This window comes from Rhinopithecus roxellana, chromosome 18 (genome assembly GCF_007565055.1).
Source record: "Rhinopithecus roxellana isolate Shanxi Qingling chromosome 18, ASM756505v1, whole genome shotgun sequence".
NCBI lineage: Eukaryota > Metazoa > Chordata > Mammalia > Primates > Cercopithecidae > Rhinopithecus > Rhinopithecus roxellana.
The window spans coordinates 92388327-92405228 of NC_044566.1; the positions used below are offsets into that span (position 1 = coordinate 92388327).

At 47.8% G+C, this 16902-nt stretch overlaps 1 protein-coding gene across 6 annotated transcripts in view; it reads left to right on the forward strand.

The window, feature by feature from the left end:
- Window positions 1-9338: 9338 nt before the first annotated feature.
- Window positions 9339-16902, forward strand: part of TMTC4 (transmembrane O-mannosyltransferase targeting cadherins 4) — a 71108-nt gene continuing 63544 nt past the window's right edge. The window contains exons 1-3 of one of the 6 annotated variants that reach the window (XM_030922132.1): window positions 9339-9454; window positions 13755-14031; window positions 15511-15726. In XM_030922132.1, the coding sequence (XP_030777992.1) occupies window positions 15565-15726 (162 nt within the window). In that variant the 5' untranslated portion in view covers window positions 9339-9454; window positions 13755-14031; window positions 15511-15564. Of the gene's footprint in view, window positions 9455-13754; window positions 14032-14057; window positions 15727-16902 lie in introns of those variants that run through there. The other 5 variants (XM_030922130.1, XM_030922131.1, XM_030922133.1 and 2 more) reach the window with 5 other exon arrangements.

Sequence of the window (16902 nt, forward strand, 5' to 3'; positions counted from 1 at the left end):
GGAGATCGAGACCAGCCTGGCTAACATGGTGAAACCCTGTCTCTACTAAAAATACAAAAAATTAGCCAGGCATGGTGGTGCACACCTGTAGTCCCAGCTACTTGGGAGGCTGAGTCAGGAGAATGGCATGAACCCAGGAGGTGGAACTTGCAGTGAGCCGAGATCATGCCACTGCACTCCAGCCTGGGTGACAGAGCAAGACTCTGTCTCCAGAAAAATAAAAGGAAAAAAAGGGTCATTATAGCAAACTTTAAGGGATTATTAGGTTTCTATAACATAATTAGGTTCATACACATAATGGAAGTGTCTATCACGTGCCTGGCACATGCTAAGTTATCAGTGCAGAATAAATTTTATTATTATTTTCTCATTTATTTAAAATAGAAATTTAAAGTGAGGAAGCTGCAATTAAAAGAGAATGAGACCCAGGGAGGGGCTCTTACAATCAAGCTCTTAGAATCTTTTACTTCATGTGCACATTTTCCTTCTACATGACCTTCTAGGCCTTGGGATCCTCCCTGCTCTCCTGGGCTGTCAACCCCATGACCCACAAGTCACAGCAGAGACCAAAGTGTCCATTCTCAAGCCTGGCTCATGCAGACCACTCGTTCTCTCTAACTCCGCTCAGACAGCTAAGATTGAAAGCAGACAGGGCAACCATTCTCATGCCAGGCTCGTGCGGGCCACTCGTTTTCTCTAATTCCACTCAGACAGCTAAGATTGAAAGCAGACGGGGTAACCATTCTCATGCCTGGCTCATGCGGACCACTTCTTCTCTCTAACTTCACTCAGACAGCTAAGATTGAAAACAGACAGGGCAAGGAATGGTGCGTGGAAGTTAAATTCACCCACAGGTCTGGTTCCTTGTCTGACACAGATAAATTCTCAAATCTTCTTTCCAAAAACCTTCATCTTAATCAAGGTTCCTTCATCTAAAAGGAAGAAAAGCTATTCAACATATCTTAAGAAAAAAATAATATATTGGAAGGAAACAAAAGCATCTCCCAGAATCATGAGGCAAGAAGATCTAGGAGGCCTCCCAAATGAGAGACTTTGGACCTAAGGCACCTCTCTTGGCCTCCAGTGCTGCATGGTATCTGGGCACCATATCTCTCTAAACATCTGATTCATCCTATTTTTCCAGCAAACTCCCTGCTGCTGGAGAAAAACAGTGTTGCTTCAACCCTGGCGTTATCCCATCTCACTGTGTACAATCTCTGCTGATTAATCCCCTTTAACACGGCTTGGTTAATTCATTCTCTCAAGAGAAATTTCAGAGACCTCCTACTGCCTATAGAAAAAAGTCCAAGTTTCTTATCATGACACTGCATACCCTCTTCAATCTGGAAAGTTCAACCCTTTCCAGCCTGATTCCTCCACATGGATTCTATGTCTACACGGTCTGGATTTCTATAAATATGGCCATAACTTTCCAAAATCTCATGCCCATTCATGGCTGGAATGCTGTCCCTCACCAATCCTCTCCTATTAAAATCATACATAAGTGAAACCAAACTCATTTTCTCTTCTAGGCCTATAATTAAACTACATCGTCCAGCCCTCTTGCATCTGGACAGCATGACTGCTTTTCTCCAACAGAAAGAGACTGGAAGTAATGTGTGTAACTTCCAGGCCAAGGCAGTTAACAGCACATCTGTCTTTTCAATCTATTCACTCTTTTCTCCCCACCTCCCAAGGAATAATGTCAAGCAACTATTAAGCCAGTTAAAGATGAAAGCCTGGAGCCACAACACGGGTGGAGTCTGGGTTCCAGAATGACTATATGGAGCAGACTGTGCATGGCTAGGACATGAGAAAGAAAACTTGATCAGGCTAAGTCACTGAGAGTTAGCATTGTTCATAATAGCAGTTGAACTACTCTGATGGCACATCATACCTCAACACTTTGCTCAAATTTTATACCTTCTTATGTCACTCCTGTAGAAAATGACCACTCTCATCTGAGCATTTTTCTCTAGTGTTCCATTTACAGTATTTATCATTTAGCCTTATGTCATACAGGTTGTTTATGTGTTCTCTCTTTCTCTCTAGATTGTACATTTTTTGAGGACAAGTGTTGAGGTGTTCCTTGCCCAGAAACCACATTTTAGTCCCTGCTAGTATATGGTGAGGGTTGTTGCTGCTGTCCAGTGTACATGCTGTTCCTTGGAATTTCTATCTGGTGAACAGGGGTGGCAAGCAAGAAGGAAACGTGAGAGTCCCCTTACATTCTTCTAGGGCTGAGGGGATCTCATGAAAGGAGTCCTCCAAGTCCAGGGAAGCTGCGTACACCTGGGAGAGCTGTGCCCTGCCCAACTCCAGAGGGCTCTCTCTATTCATGCAAATTATAGTGCACCTGTGTGCACATTTCAGAGCCCAAAGACTTCCCAGACACCAAAACCATTTCAACCACCCCCAAATCTACAACCAAGCTAACTGAAAGTAGTTATCCCCAAAGGCTCAAATGACTTATCTCCCTCGAACAACTTTTGATATCCACTCTTCGTAAGGGATAAGGTATGGGGAGACAAGACAATATGTACATTCTTTTTTGTTCCAGTTCTTTCCAGTCCAACATGACCTTATTAGGTAGGTAGGGGGTTCTTTAACTCTCTGACTACATCCCTTGGTTGTGTGCCCAACCTTGGCTTCATTGAGTAAAGTACTGACTGTTTAACCCCAGACCTCTCTCTGTGCTTCCTTCCTCATCTGTAGGATGAGGATCATGATATGCACTTGGCAGAAGTTGTTGCGGGAAGCCTGGGACCCCAAACAGAGGGACTGGTTGAAGCCGCAGCAGAAGAACATACATTGTGAAGATTTCATGGACATTTATTAGTTCCCCAAATTAATACTTTTATAATTTCTTATGCCTGTCTTTACTGCAATCTCTGAATATAAATTGTGAAGATTTCATGGACACTTATCACTTTCCCAGTCAACACCCTTGTGATTTCCTATGCCTGTCTTTACTTTAATCTCTTAATCCCATCATCTTCGTAAACTGAGGAGGATGAATGTCACCTCAGGACCCTGTGATGATTGTGTTAACTGCACAAATTGTTTGTAGAGCATGTGTGTTTGAACAATATGAAATCTGGGCACTTTGAAAAAAGAACAGGATAACAGCAATCTTCAGGGAACAAGGGCGATAAGACTTGGAGTCTGACTGCTAGTGAGCAGGACACAACAGAGCCATATTTCTCTTCTTTCAAAGGCAAATAGGAGAAATATCGCTGAATTCTTTTTCTCAGCAAGGAACATCCCTGAGAAAGAGAATGCGCCCCGGAGGGTAGGCCTATGAATGGCCCTCATGGGAGTGGCTCCCTTTTATGGTCGAAGCTGAAGGGATGAAATAAGCCCCTGTCTCCTGTAGTGCTCCCAGGCGTATTAGGATGAGGAAATTCCCGCCTAATAAATTTTGGTCAGACAGGTTGTCTGCTCTCAAACCCTGTCTCCTGATAAGATGTTGTCAATGACAATGCCTGCCGGAAACTTCATTAGCAATTTTAATTTCACCCCATCCTGTGGTCCTGTGATCTTGCCCTGCCTCCACTTGCTTTGTGATATTTTATTACCCTGTGAAGCATGTGATCTCTGTGATGCACACCCTATTCATGCACTCCCTCCCCTTTTGAAAATCACTAATAAAAACTTGCTGGTTTTATGGCTCAGGGAGCATCATGGAATCTGCCGACATGTGATGTCTCCCCCGGACACCCAGCTTTAACTTTCTCTCTCGTACTCTTTCCCTTTATTTCTCAAACCAGCTGAGACGCTTAGGGAATAGAAAAGAACCCACGATAACCATCGGGGGTGGGTTCCCCCAATAAGAAGTTATGGTTTTTTTGGTTTTTTTTGTTTGTTTGTGTGTTTGAGACAGAGTCTTGCTGTATCACCTAGGCTGGAGTGCAGTGGTGTGACCTTGGTTAACTGCAACCTCTGCCTCCCAGGTTCGAGCTGTTCTCCTACCTCAGCCTCCCAAGTAGCTGGGATAACAGGTGCCTACCACCACACCCAGCTAATTTTTTCTTTTTTTTTTTTCTGTATTTTTAGTAGAGATGGGGTTTCACCATGTTGGCAAGGCTAGTCTTGAACTTCTGACCTCAAGTGATCTGCCCCTCTTCAGACTCCCCAAGTGTTGGGATTACAGGTGTGAGCCACCGTGCCTGGCCAGAACTTTTGTGAGAATTAAATAACACACGGTGCCTGGAGCACATTGAGTGGCCCACGACCATCATGCCTTCCATGTGTGACAGCAACCCCAGAGCTCCTGTCCAAGGGGCTGGGGGTTGCTGTCACATGCAGAAGGCATGATGGGGGCAAGGGGTTGTGGTCAGTTTAGGGGAGCAGGAACAGGGAAATTTTCCCTGCATCTTATCCTTCTTACTAAACCATAAGATTGTAAGAGGTGGAATCAGTGTCATGTTTACCTTTATCCTCTCCACAGAGCCTGCCCCTATGCTTTGCACATAGTGTTATATCATTTTGTTCATGGCTGGCTTTGCAATTTACAGCACAAAAGAACATTGGATAAAGTCAGGAGACTCTGATTCTAACTCCAGTATTGCCAATAACATGTAATGCGACCTTAAGAGTTGTGCTTCTCTAGGAGATACCTTGTTAAATGCCTGCTGTGTGGTAGGCACGGTAGCTGCAGGGGTGCAGGAGTTAACTACACAGACATGGTTCTTGCCTTCATGGAACTTACAGTCTAATGAGATAGTTAGAGATAGACTTTATACAAATGGCCACACTGTTGGTTAATTATAGTTTTAATAGAAGCTATGAGAGTATATACAGATGGACCTATATGTGTTTGGGGAGATAATTCAGGGAAGGGTTTTCAGAGGAGGTGACACTTGAGTAGTGACCTGAAGAATGAATTAGGGCAGCAAAAGGTTGCTCCCCAACCTTTTTGGCACCAGGGACCAGTTTAATGGAAGACAATTTTTCCATGGATGGAGTTGGGGCAATAGTTTCAGGATGAAACTGTTCCACTTTAGTTAGATTCTCATAAGGAGCTTGCAACCTAGATCCCTTGTAGGCACAGTTCACAGTAGGGTTCCCCCACTCCTATGAAAATCTAATGCTGTTGCTGATCTGACAGGAGGTGGAGCTCAGATGGTACTGCTCCCTTAGCAGGCTCACTTCCTGCTGTGCTGCCCGGGTTCCTAACAAGCCATAGACAGATACCCATCTATGGCCCTGGGGAGCTGGAGACCTCTAAACTGGAGGTAGCCAGGTGTGATGGAGGAGGGTAGGAGGGAGCACTGCATGTGCATTGCACAGCCCAGGCTGGAAAGGAGCTCAGAGCACACTGGAGGATACAAGAAGGCCGATATGGCTGGGGCCTAGGGAATGCAGGAGAGAGAGGCATGAGATGACTCAGGAGCAGCAGGCAAGGGGCCTGATCATGCTGTGGCACTGCAGATCATGAAAGATTGAGGCCTTCAATCCAAGAGTACTGGGAAGCAGGGGCCCACCAAGAGGGGCCATGTGGGGAAAAGCCATCCTGAAGGCAGGAAATAAGGGGTACATTGTCTATAGAGAGTTGACAATAATAAAAACTGACTAGGCCAGGCGTGGTGGCTCGTGCCTGTAATCCCAGCATTTTGGGAGGTCAAGGTGGATGGATCCCCTGAGGTCAGGACTTTGAGACCAGCCTGGCCAACCTGGTGAAACCCTGTCTCTAATAAAAATACAAAAATTAGCTGGGCGTCGTGGCGAGTGCCTGTAATCCCAGCTACTCAGGAGGCTGGGGCAGGAGAATCACTTGAACCCAGAAGGCAGAGGTTGCAGTGAGCTGACATTGCACCATTGCACTCCAGCCTGGGCAACAGAGCGAGACTCCACCTCTTTGACAAACCTGACAAAAACAAGCAATGGGGAAAGGATTCCCTCTTTGACAAAGGTGTTGGGAAAACTGGCTAGCCATATGCAGAAAGCTGAAACTGGATCCCTTCCTTACACCTTATATAAAAATTAAGATGGATTAAAGACTTAAACATTACACCTAAACCCACAAAAACTCTAGAAGAAAACCTAGGCAATACCATTCAGGACATAGGCATGGGCAAAGCCTTCATGACTAAAATACTGAAAGCAACGGCAACAAAAGTCAAAACTGACAAATGGGATCTAATTAAACTAAAGAGCTTCTGCACAGCAAAAGAACCTATCATTAGAGTGAACAGGCAACCTACAGAATGGGAGAAAATATTTGCAATCTACCCATCTGACGAAGGGCTAATATCCAGAATCTTCAAAGAACTTAAATTTACAAGAAAAAAAAAAACCATCAAAAAGTGGGCAAAGGATATAACAGACACTTCTCAAAAGAAGACATTTATGCAGCCAACAGACATAGGAAAAATGCTCATCGTCACTGGTCATCAGAGAAATGCAAATCAAAACCACAATGAGATACCACCTCATGCCAGTTACAATGGTGATCATTAAAAAGTCAGGAAACAACAGATGCTGGAGAGGATGTGGAGAAACAGGAACACTTTTACACTGTTGGTGGGAGTGTAAATTAGTTCAACCATTGTGGAAGACAATGTGGCAATTCCTCAAGGATCTAGAACTAGAAATACCATTTGACCCAGTGATCCCATTATTGGGTATATACCTAAAGGATTATAACTCATGCTACTATAAAGACACATGCACATGTATGTTTATTGCGGCACTATTCACAATAGCAAAGACTCAGAACCAACTCAAATGTCCACCAATGATAGACTGGATTAAGAAACTGTGGCACATATACACCATGGAATACTATGCAGCCATAAAAAAGGATGAGTTCATGTCCTTTGCAGGGACATGGATGCAGCTGGAAACCATCATTCTCAGCAAACTATCGCAAGGACAGAAAACCAAACACCGCATGCTCTCACTCATAGGTGGGAGCTGAATAATGAGAACACATGGACACAGGGTGGGGAATCTCACACAGCATGGCCTATCAGTGGGTGGGGTGCTGGGGGGAGGGAAAGAATTAGGAGAAATACCTATGTAAATTACGAGTTGATGGGTGCAGCCAACCAACATGGCACATGTATACCTATGTAACGAACCTGTACATTCTGCACATGTACCCTAGAACTTAAAGTATATATACATAAAAAAAAAAAAACCTGACTAAAATTTCATCTGCTTTTTATTTCCACCAGGCACTGGTAATTCTATGTCAGTCAGCAGTGTGCTGGTAAATGTTCAACAACTGACTCTCTGGGGAAAATAGAAATGTGTGCCTACATATACAACCATATGTGTGTTATAAATGTTTCTGATATAAAGGTTGTGTAATAAACAATACACTAGTAAAAAACAGGCAGACACTCTTTATTGTCAGCTCTGTCTACTTGACTGATTCTCACAGAAAGTTTTGGTTCCTTTTTGCCAAAGGCTTGAATCTGAATAGATCCAATGCTTGTAACTCAACCATGATGTGACTAGTGAAATTACACACCGATTTTTGCTAACAAATTTATCTTCCTTAAATCTGATATGTGATCTGTTAAACTACTTCTAACCCTTGTATAAACTCATTAAACTGCAATCTTTTTGTTTCAGCACTAAGCACAACACATTTTAAAGTTTAATCTACATTATTAACATTTTCCCCATCACTTTCTTAAGTCTAGGGACAATCAGCAAAACAAATTGATCCCTGATTCATAATGTTGGCTAATTTCCATGGTGTAAATACTTCAACCATGGCCCATTACAGTCTACCAATGAGACATCACTGAGTGTGGTCCGGGAAGACGCATGTGCAGTAAGCACATTATGATACCTAATACTGGAAATGGAAGGAAGCGGAAGCGGACAGACTGCAGAGATATTTAGGAAGTAGAATCTTGGCAATTTGTTAGATGCCGGGGTGAAGGCAGAGTTTGGGAAACACTGGATGGTGATGTCTTCACTATCACAGGGAGACAGGGAGTTGAAAGCAAGCAGGGAAAGGACACATTCAGCTTTCGATGGGTTCCATTTGAGGTGCTTGTTACGAGGAATAGCTGAATAGGAAGCTAGATAAACGGATTTGGAGTTCAGAGGAGCAAAGATTCGAGTTGTAAATTTGGGATATATTGATTTAAATGTTGACAGCAGGTTAAATCATTCAGGGAAAACTTGTGGAGTGAGAGGAAAGGTCTGAGACCTTGAAAACTCTGTTACTTGGTGGTCACCCAGAGCGGACAAGCACGCCAAGACTGGGGACAGACAGGAAAGTGGAGCACCCTCCCGCCAAAGGAAGACGTGTTTTAAGGAGGAAGAAGGAATTTTGCTCAGATCAGGTAACACAAGAAAGGAGAGTGTCCTTTGACTTTAGTGATGTGGATGTTACTTGCGACCGCTAAAAAGGCAATTTCACCGAGTGTGAAAAGGAACACGTGAATGGAGTTGAGAGACGACAAAACTGGGGGGAGGCGCCTCTTTCACCAACTTCAGCGGTGCAAGGGGAAGTGGAGTAGAGTCTTGGGAATGATGAAATGCCGAGGATACAGATTCCAGCCCAGAGGGCTGGAAAAACGGAAGTGGGCGGGGGGCTCGGTGATCGAGGGAGCAGGTAGTGCAGTTTTGCCGGTGGAAAGTGGAATAAGTTTCTTTTTCCTGAAGCAGGCGGCAAAGACCTCTAAGAGTGGGAGTGTGGGGGATGTGCCGGCCACCCGGATGGGAGTGGAAGTTTGGGACCAAGTGGCCGGAGCCTGCGGTGATTGGGCCCGCCCTGGGTGGCTCTGGCCGCAGCAGGGTCGATGGGGCAGCACGGTCTCAGCAGGAAGAACACGGCTTCAGTCAGTTCTGAGAAGCAGAAGGTGGAGACACGCACATTTTAAAAAACTCCTCCCGGACAGGAAGAAGTGGAGTTCTGGCTGTTCTGCCAGGACGCCGCAGTCCCAGCGCGGAGACCACCGCGCGGGCGAAGCGCGACACAAGCCAGAAACAGGGTCCCGCACGTGGGCCGCGGAAGAATAAAGAGGGTTCGTCCGCACTTCCGCAGCCAGCCTCGCCCGAGCCGGCTGGGGCCGCCTCTTCCCGCCCCGGCCCCGCCTCAGCCCCGCGCCCACAACCCGTCTTCCTCCTCTCCCGCCTGGTCTGTCTGTCCCTGCGCCTCCTTCGCCGCCGACTAGCGCCCCCTGGCCTGACGTCACTGGTGCGTCCGCCAATGAGCTGAGGAGGGACTCGGCTGCGACCTGAAAGTGACGGGAGCAGCAGCCAATGGTCGAGCGGAGGGGGCGGGCCGAGATGGGTGTTGGTGGGGAGCCCGCGCGCGTGGGGCGCTGCGGGAGGCGCGGGGCGGGGGGGCAGGGGCGCGGCGGGGAGATCGAGGGGGGCGGTGCGCGGGCGGCCCCTCCCCTTGCCAGGTCCGGGCGGGCGCCTGGAGCCACCGGAGTTTCCGCACCCGGGAGGGCGATGCGGCCGGGGCTCAGGCTCCTTGCAGGTAACGCGCGGGGCGGCCCCTGCAGGGCCGAGCGCGCAGCGGGGCTAGTGGAGTTGGACGCGGAGCGGGTGCGGGCTCCCCGCTGCTGCCGAGTCCCGAGCCCAGCACGGTGGCCCGGGCCCGGCCGCGGCGCTGCTGGAGGAGTTGGTTCCGGGACCTGAGCTGCGGCCCGGGCCGGGGTCACGGGGGACGCGGGCCCCTGTGTGAGCTGCACACGGGACAAAGGGCGCGGTGTTGAGGCTGCGCGCCCCACCTCCCCGCGCCCGGCTCGGGCCACTGCGCTACTCAGCCCGAGCAGAGGTCGCCGCCCCCAGCCCCTGCCTGCTCAGCCGCACGGGCGCTCCTTCGGCCCGGGCGCACCGGGCGCCTGCGGCGCGTCCCCGGAGCGGCCATCTGGCCGCGGGGCCCCGCGCCTGGCCGCCAGCTGGCCGCGGCGCAGGCGATGGCTGGACACAGCCGGGCCGCTTGGCCGCTTGCCCTGGGTTCCGCGGCGGCTCCCCCGCCGCGCCGCGAGCGCCTGCTACTCCATGCTCGACTGCGGAGCGGAGCGGCGCGAGCGCGGGGCCAGCGGCCCGGGCGCCCGGGGCCACCGAGCCGCCACTTCCCGGCGTGGGCTCAGAGTTTGGGGAAGCTGAGCAGGTGGGGCAGCCACTGCCCACCTCCTGCGAACTCTGCGGGGCTTCTAGTCTTGTTGATGTTGTGACTATGGGCTGCATGTGTGTTTTTCTTTTGTTTTTTTTAACCACACACAAAAGAAGGGAGGAGTTAAGAGGAAAGATGTAGCCACTATGAGTCATCCTACACTTCGCTGTTTCCCCGGGATAGCAAATGCATGGGGAGAATGTCTTGAGAACTAGTTATAGTAGGGACTGGCTAGGTCCCCTCCCTGTCCCCTTTCTCTGCAGTCCTGTCTGCGCCGGGCGCGCCCCAGATGGAGGTGGGGTAAAATGACGGCCAGTGCACCTAGATGGGGGAAATGGCTACAAGCTAGCAAGCTGGAAACTTTCTGGGACAGTGGAGCTGTGAATATCGAACCACACACATTCTTGCTATAGGCAGCCATGGCCCTCGTGCGCTACTGACTTATAAATGGGAAGGCCGTCACAGCAGGACGATACCTTAGCCTTCAGTAGCATGAATTCAGCACTGCACGGAGGACGGCGGTGGTGGTGGCTCGCGCCTCTGCCTTGAGGGGCCCAGGATCGGATCAGCCAGGAAACTGCCAGGACCGGGGATGCGGGGTCACAAGTGATCGTGTTCTCTAATCTGATTCCCAGAGGTGCTGTCACCTCTCAGCGTGGCAGAGGATGGCTGGCTATGTGGTTGAATGTTACAGATGAGGTAGAAAGCCTGGGCAGAGGTCAGCAGGCCCCTGGATGCATGGAGAGGAATATTCTTCTGCAGGTAGCTGCTGCTAATTTTTCCAAGGGGAAACATTTAGGTTTGGTGTCGCCATTCTGTTTACTGCAGTCCAGGCTGCTGTGTCAGCTGTCATTGGGTCCTCATGGTTCACAGCTGGATGACATTTGTTTTTCGTGGGTCCCTGTGTGGGGTCTTTTTGACCTTCTCACTGATGATTAATTTGTTTTAACCTCCTGAAAACAGAGGCTTGATACGAGAAGTTTGAGAAATTGTAGGATAAAGGGACCTCTGCTTTGGTCCCGATTTCAGCCCCTGTTGAGGGGCCAGTTGATTCTGTTGCAGGAGTCAGGTAGCGAGCAGAACACTGACTTCATTCCTCCCGGGTTGTGCCCTCTGCTTGGCCTGTAGCTGAGGCCACAGTGGGTCTCTCTTGTTGCTTCATAAGGTGAACTAACGATCCAGCTATGGCAGAGGAGCCAGGCAGGACATCACGTGGAGAAGAGAGACCAGAAAGTGCAAGCTAGGGCCCATCTGGAAGAAAACAGAGCATCCCTTCCTATTTCGTGGCCTGAGTGTAAAAAACAGTGGAGGCTGGGCACGGTGGTTCACACCTGTAATCCCCATGCTTTGGGAGGCCAAGGCAGGAGGATCGCTTGAAGCCAGGAGTTTCAGACCAGTCTGGGCAACATGGTGAGACCCTGTCTCTACAAAAAAGTTTTTAAAATAGCCAGGCATAGTGGCATATGCCTATAGTCCCAGCTACTTGAAAGGTTGAGGTGGAAGGATCCCTTGAGCCCAGTAAAGTGAGGCTGTGGTGAGCTATGATCATACCGCTGCACTCCAGCCTGGGTGACAGAGTGAAACCCTGTCTCAAAAAAAAAGGGGAAGGGGTGTAGAGAGGGTGGTCCCCCATCTCTACCACCTTACTCAGACAGGGCTTCTTTTACCTGAGTGCCAAGCCTGGCTCAGGTCGTTGAGGAACAGAAGTCGTTTAGTGTTAGAGGAAGGAGAGTTGGGAACAGGGTCACTGTGTGTGGTTGTACAGTGTGTACCAGACACCGGACCAAGGAAGCCCTGTGCCCTGGGTCTGCCCAAAAGAAGGGTCTGCCTTTCTCATTGCACCAGGTCACTCGATGGGCTGCTGCTGGCCCTAGTGCTCAGCCCATCTGCAGGAATAAACAGTGGCAACATGGATATGCTCGAGACAGGTGGTCAGGGACTGGGAAGCAGCAGCAAATTTCTCCAAAATCTAACAATAATGAGAACTGGTTGTTTGCATGCATTTTCTCCCTTTAATCCTTTACCACCGCCCTCTGAAGAAAGTAGTGGTGGTACCATGTTGTGCCCAGTGAGGAAACTGATTCTTGGAAAGACTAAGCAGTTCAAGGTCGTGCAGCCGGCAGGTCCAGGTTTGTCCGTCACCAGAGCCTTTGGTCTCAACCACTGGACTAGACTGATCACTTTGCCTGGCCTTCTAACAAATTGTAGCTTTTTTTTTTTTTTTTTTTTTTTTGCATTTGCTAGTGAAAGGCATTTTCTGAACTATTCCAATAGGTACATTAACAGTAAATCCCTTGAAAGAAAAGAGCATTTGTGAGTATTTTCGGTGGCAGCAAATATGTGGGAGGCCTTGGAGAAAGGAGAAGGAGCCCCCTGAGATAGAGAAGCAGGGGAGTCACAGCGAGGAGGGGAGAGCCAGCCAGAACTAGGAAATGATGTGGGGGCAGGGGCATTGGAGGTAGGCCAGGTTCTCTGCTGTCCCTGCAAGAGCAGAGGAGGAGATCATCTGAGATCCACCAAGTCAACCATCCAGTTGACTTCCCAAGAGTCTGGACCTGGCCTACCAGGGTACCTGGTTGATGGTGCGGTCCACAGTCTGCCTTATATATACTGGGGCTGTTGCTTGGAACATGAGTATGCTTAGAACATATTGCTTGGAACATGATTATTGCTTGGAGCATGATTATTGCTTGGAACATGATTATTGTTTGGAACATGATTATGCTTGGAACATATTATGCTTAGAACATATATTGCTTACAACATGACTATGCTTAGTCATGTTCTAAGCGATCTGAGGTACGGTCGCTAATTTAGGAGCACAAAGTATTTCCTGATTTAGTATTCTACTTAGAAGGCCATTTGAACCTTGACAGACGTGTGTGAAATAATTTTCAAATATTTGGGACTGAAGCAGATAATATCCAGGCTCAGTGGTACACTCCTGTAGTCCCAGCTACTTGGGAGACTGAGGCAAGAGGATTACTTGTGCCCAAAAGTTGAATCTAGTCTGGGCAACATAGCAAGACACCATCTCCAAAAATATATTGCATGAGCCAGTAAATTCACTATTGAAACAATAAAGCAGATAACGTCAAAACCAGTTACATGACCTTTTGTCAGCTCCTCACTCTATTGTGCATTTCAAATTGCTATAAATTGTTTGTTTTCCTTCACAGTAATTTTGTAAATGTTCTTATTCTCTCCATGTTAAATCATAGTATCTTCCTAACTATTCAGTGTTTGACTTTGTTGGGGTTTGTTGTTTGCGACGGTCTCACCCTGTTGCCCATGCTGTAGAGCCGTGGTGTGATCTCAGCTCACTGCAGCCTGGAACTCCTGGGCTCAAGCAATACTCCCACCTCTCAGTCTCCCGCGTAGCTGGGACTGTAGCCATGCGCCTCCACACTGAGCTAATTTTTGTATTTCTTTGTAGACATGGGGTTTCACCTTGTTGCCCAGGCTGGTCTTGAACCTCTGGGCTCAAGCCATCCACCCACCTCAGCCTCCCAAAGTGCTGGGATTACAGGCGTGAGCCATTGCAACCAGCCTTGATTTGTTGTTTTTTAAGTAGCAGGAGTAATTTCTTTAGCTGAAATGTAAGCATAGAGGTTGAGGCCTGTGTGCTGACCTGTGTTGTGTTTGCGTTGTAATTTAGATTCGAGAAGTGGTTTATCCTTTGACTGGAAAAGAAAAGTAGCTGCAGTATTCCCCCAGCACTTGCTGAGAGCATGCCCTACGTCAGGCCGTGAGGCTTGAGAGACAAGCAGTGGAAGAGTTGTGGCCTGTTTCATCTCTGGATTATAAAGCTGAGCCTCCTTCTGGCTCCTGGAAGGGGGACAGCATCACCATGGAATGGTGTGTCCCGTTGCCTGTTGGATCTGTCTCCATCTTCACTCAGACAGAAGGCTATAGAAGGATGCCTGTGACTTCAGGTGGCCTATTTGGCTGGCTTTTTATTGATTCCATGATCTGGGGTATCCACTTAGAGATCCAGAAACAAATACATCCAAACTGTCTTCCCAATCAGAGGGCTGGGATTCTCTTTCATCTCGGCAGGAAAAGAACAGGGTCCAGGTCCCTTAGTAAAGACAGGAGCCTCCGTACCAATCAACCAGATAATAAAAGGGATTTCTCACAGAAAATCATTCTGTGCCTCTGCTTTCAGCCTTCTGGAAGAAAGTAATAATAGCTGGCCTCCCCTGGGCCTTCATTACAGCCAGGCAGTGTTGGGAATCCCATTTAACCCTCATGACAACTCTAGAAGGTAGGCACTCCTACCATCCCCATTTTAGTGTTGAGGAAACAGGCCCAGAGAGGTCAAGTGAGTTGCCCAGAGGTACCCCAGGTCAGAACCAAGCAGTCTGACCCAAACCTGATCCTGGTAAGTCCAAAGAAAGCCCCTGTCCAGGATGTGGTGGGAATGTGGACAGACAAAAGTGTGAGTTTGGGGGTAGGTTGGGATTTGTTTTGGCGAATTCCAAGGCAGGAAGCTATCAGGCACCTCTCACCATTGACCGTTAAGATGCTTTGCAGAGGGCCGCAGGGGGTGGGCTCAGAGAGGAAAGGGGTTGTTCACAGGACCACACAACTAACACATGGCAAGGATAGGGCACAGGCATCCCCGGTGAGAAACATTATGCCCATTTGAAAGAAAAGTTCAAAATAGTATATATTTTTATCTTGACTCTTTCACCAAGATTGAAGGTCATATCCTTACATCGAATAGCCTCCCTTCCTTTCCTTTGTATGGCTCAGCCTTTTCTAGGACAAGATATTGTCCCCACCAGTCATTTCCTCTCTCTGTCCTCTGTGTCGAGCCACTAGCCTAGGAACCCAGCATTCGATCCTGTGCCCTGCCTTAGGGTTTCTCCATTCAACTCCCCTGTCTCTGTCTCAGAGTCTCAGCTCCCTGGCCTGTATGCCTGAATGCTGTAAATAGACTGTAAGCTCTTTCAGAAGCAGGATTGTGTTTTACACACTACCCTCTCTCCTGCCACACACGCAGTGTGCTAAAACCCAGCAATGACTATTTATTGATTTTTCTTGATTGGATGAGGTAAGATGCTAACTTCTTTTTTTTAAGCTCTGTAAACTGGTTCAAGGATGATTAAAAATGATTTGCCTTGTGGGCTTGATGAGGATACCATTAAATTCATGTTTCTAAAGGGTATTCCAGCATCAGAAACCAAAGGGCATCTGATTTGATAGATCCTGTGGTCGGGCCCAGGTATCTGCATGTGTTCCATGTGACTTTTCTGCCCACTAAAGTTTGGGAAGCATAGCTTCAAATTGTTAATGATCGCATCCTATAAAATCATAGCACAAATGACTATCTAGCTATTACGGTGCCCACTGCAGAAACGGTCCTACCAGTGTTGATGAATATTTATATGGTGTTGTCTTTCCTGCAGATTCCTAACCAGCATAATGCTGGAGCCGGGGGCCACCAGCCTGCAGTTTTCAGAATGGCCGTGTTGGACACTGATTTGGATCACATTTTTCCATCTTCTGTTCTTCCTCCATTCTGGGCTAAGTTAGTAGTGGGATTGGTTGCCATTGTGTGTTTTGCACGCAGCTATGATGGAGACTTTGTCTTTGATGACTCAGAAGCTATTGTTAACAATAAGGTTTGTATCTCAACTCTCTTTTGGTAAACTTAACTGTCCACCTGTGTCTCAGTAATCATCTAAGTTTGTGTTGCATTGTTCTCTGTAGAACGTTGGTTAAGCACTGGCCTTGGCCCCAATGGTGCTCTCGATTTTTCTGTCTCTTTTCAACATCGCTTCCTTGATTTAGTGCCTTTCTTATTGCTGTCACCAAGGTTCCGAACCCCTGCCTGAGCTCAGGCATTCCCCTCAAGAGCCCCAGTCCCCATATGGATCAAAGAGGCCGTTCTTCTAAGATTACAAGGCGAGGGAATTGCAGGGCATTGCAGACTTAGTGTTTCAGGTTTTGTGAAACATTTCCACAGTTGTTCAAAAAAAAACAAAACCATCATGCATTTGCTGCAGTGATGGACGGGTGTGATCACCTGCCAGAAGGTGCGTCTTCAGCAGCAGGCAGGGAGCTGGCTGCCGCTTTGTCCTTCTCCGAGACTGTCGGGACAGCCTGCTGACAGCTGCTGGGGCAAGAGGAATGTGCTGCCAATGGGCACTGCAGTTACTGCTTGTTTGGTGTTTGGAGATTCAGTTTTGCTGGACTTGCAGAATCCCAGTCAGTTTGCTTACCAGTGGATGCTATGTATCAGTGCAGGAAAAATGGTACTTTTTCCACTCCCTACCTGGAGTTAGGGCAAAAGAAAGAGGTTTGTGGGAAAAGATGAAAAAGATTCAAGCAGGCTACAAACCAGAGCAAGAAATGCAGAGGCAGGCAAGATCCAGAGGAGAAAGAACTCGGAAATGGCACAAGTTAGTCTCTCGACAATCCATTACTCAGAAGATATTTTCTGTGTGTTCCTTAGGCAGTGAAGAAGACTGGGAGGAAAATACACATTTAGCTCCCTACTAGATATAATTAGAGCAACTCTTTGTAACACTTTTGAATGCTCTTAAAAATTTGAAGTCATGGATTCTACCAAATAAGTGGAAAGTCATTTTCATGCTGAAAATGTTGAGAACTCTGTATATGACAAGCATGTATTGTATGGGGGGGAACATGACTGATTTGCATATATTTTATTTGTGACATAATATTGCAATTGATCTCCATTTTGGTGGCACGAACTAGATCATTATTAATGGGTTTTTGTTGTTGTTGTTGTTTTTGAGACAGTCTTGCTCTGTTGCCCAGGCTAGAGTGCAGTG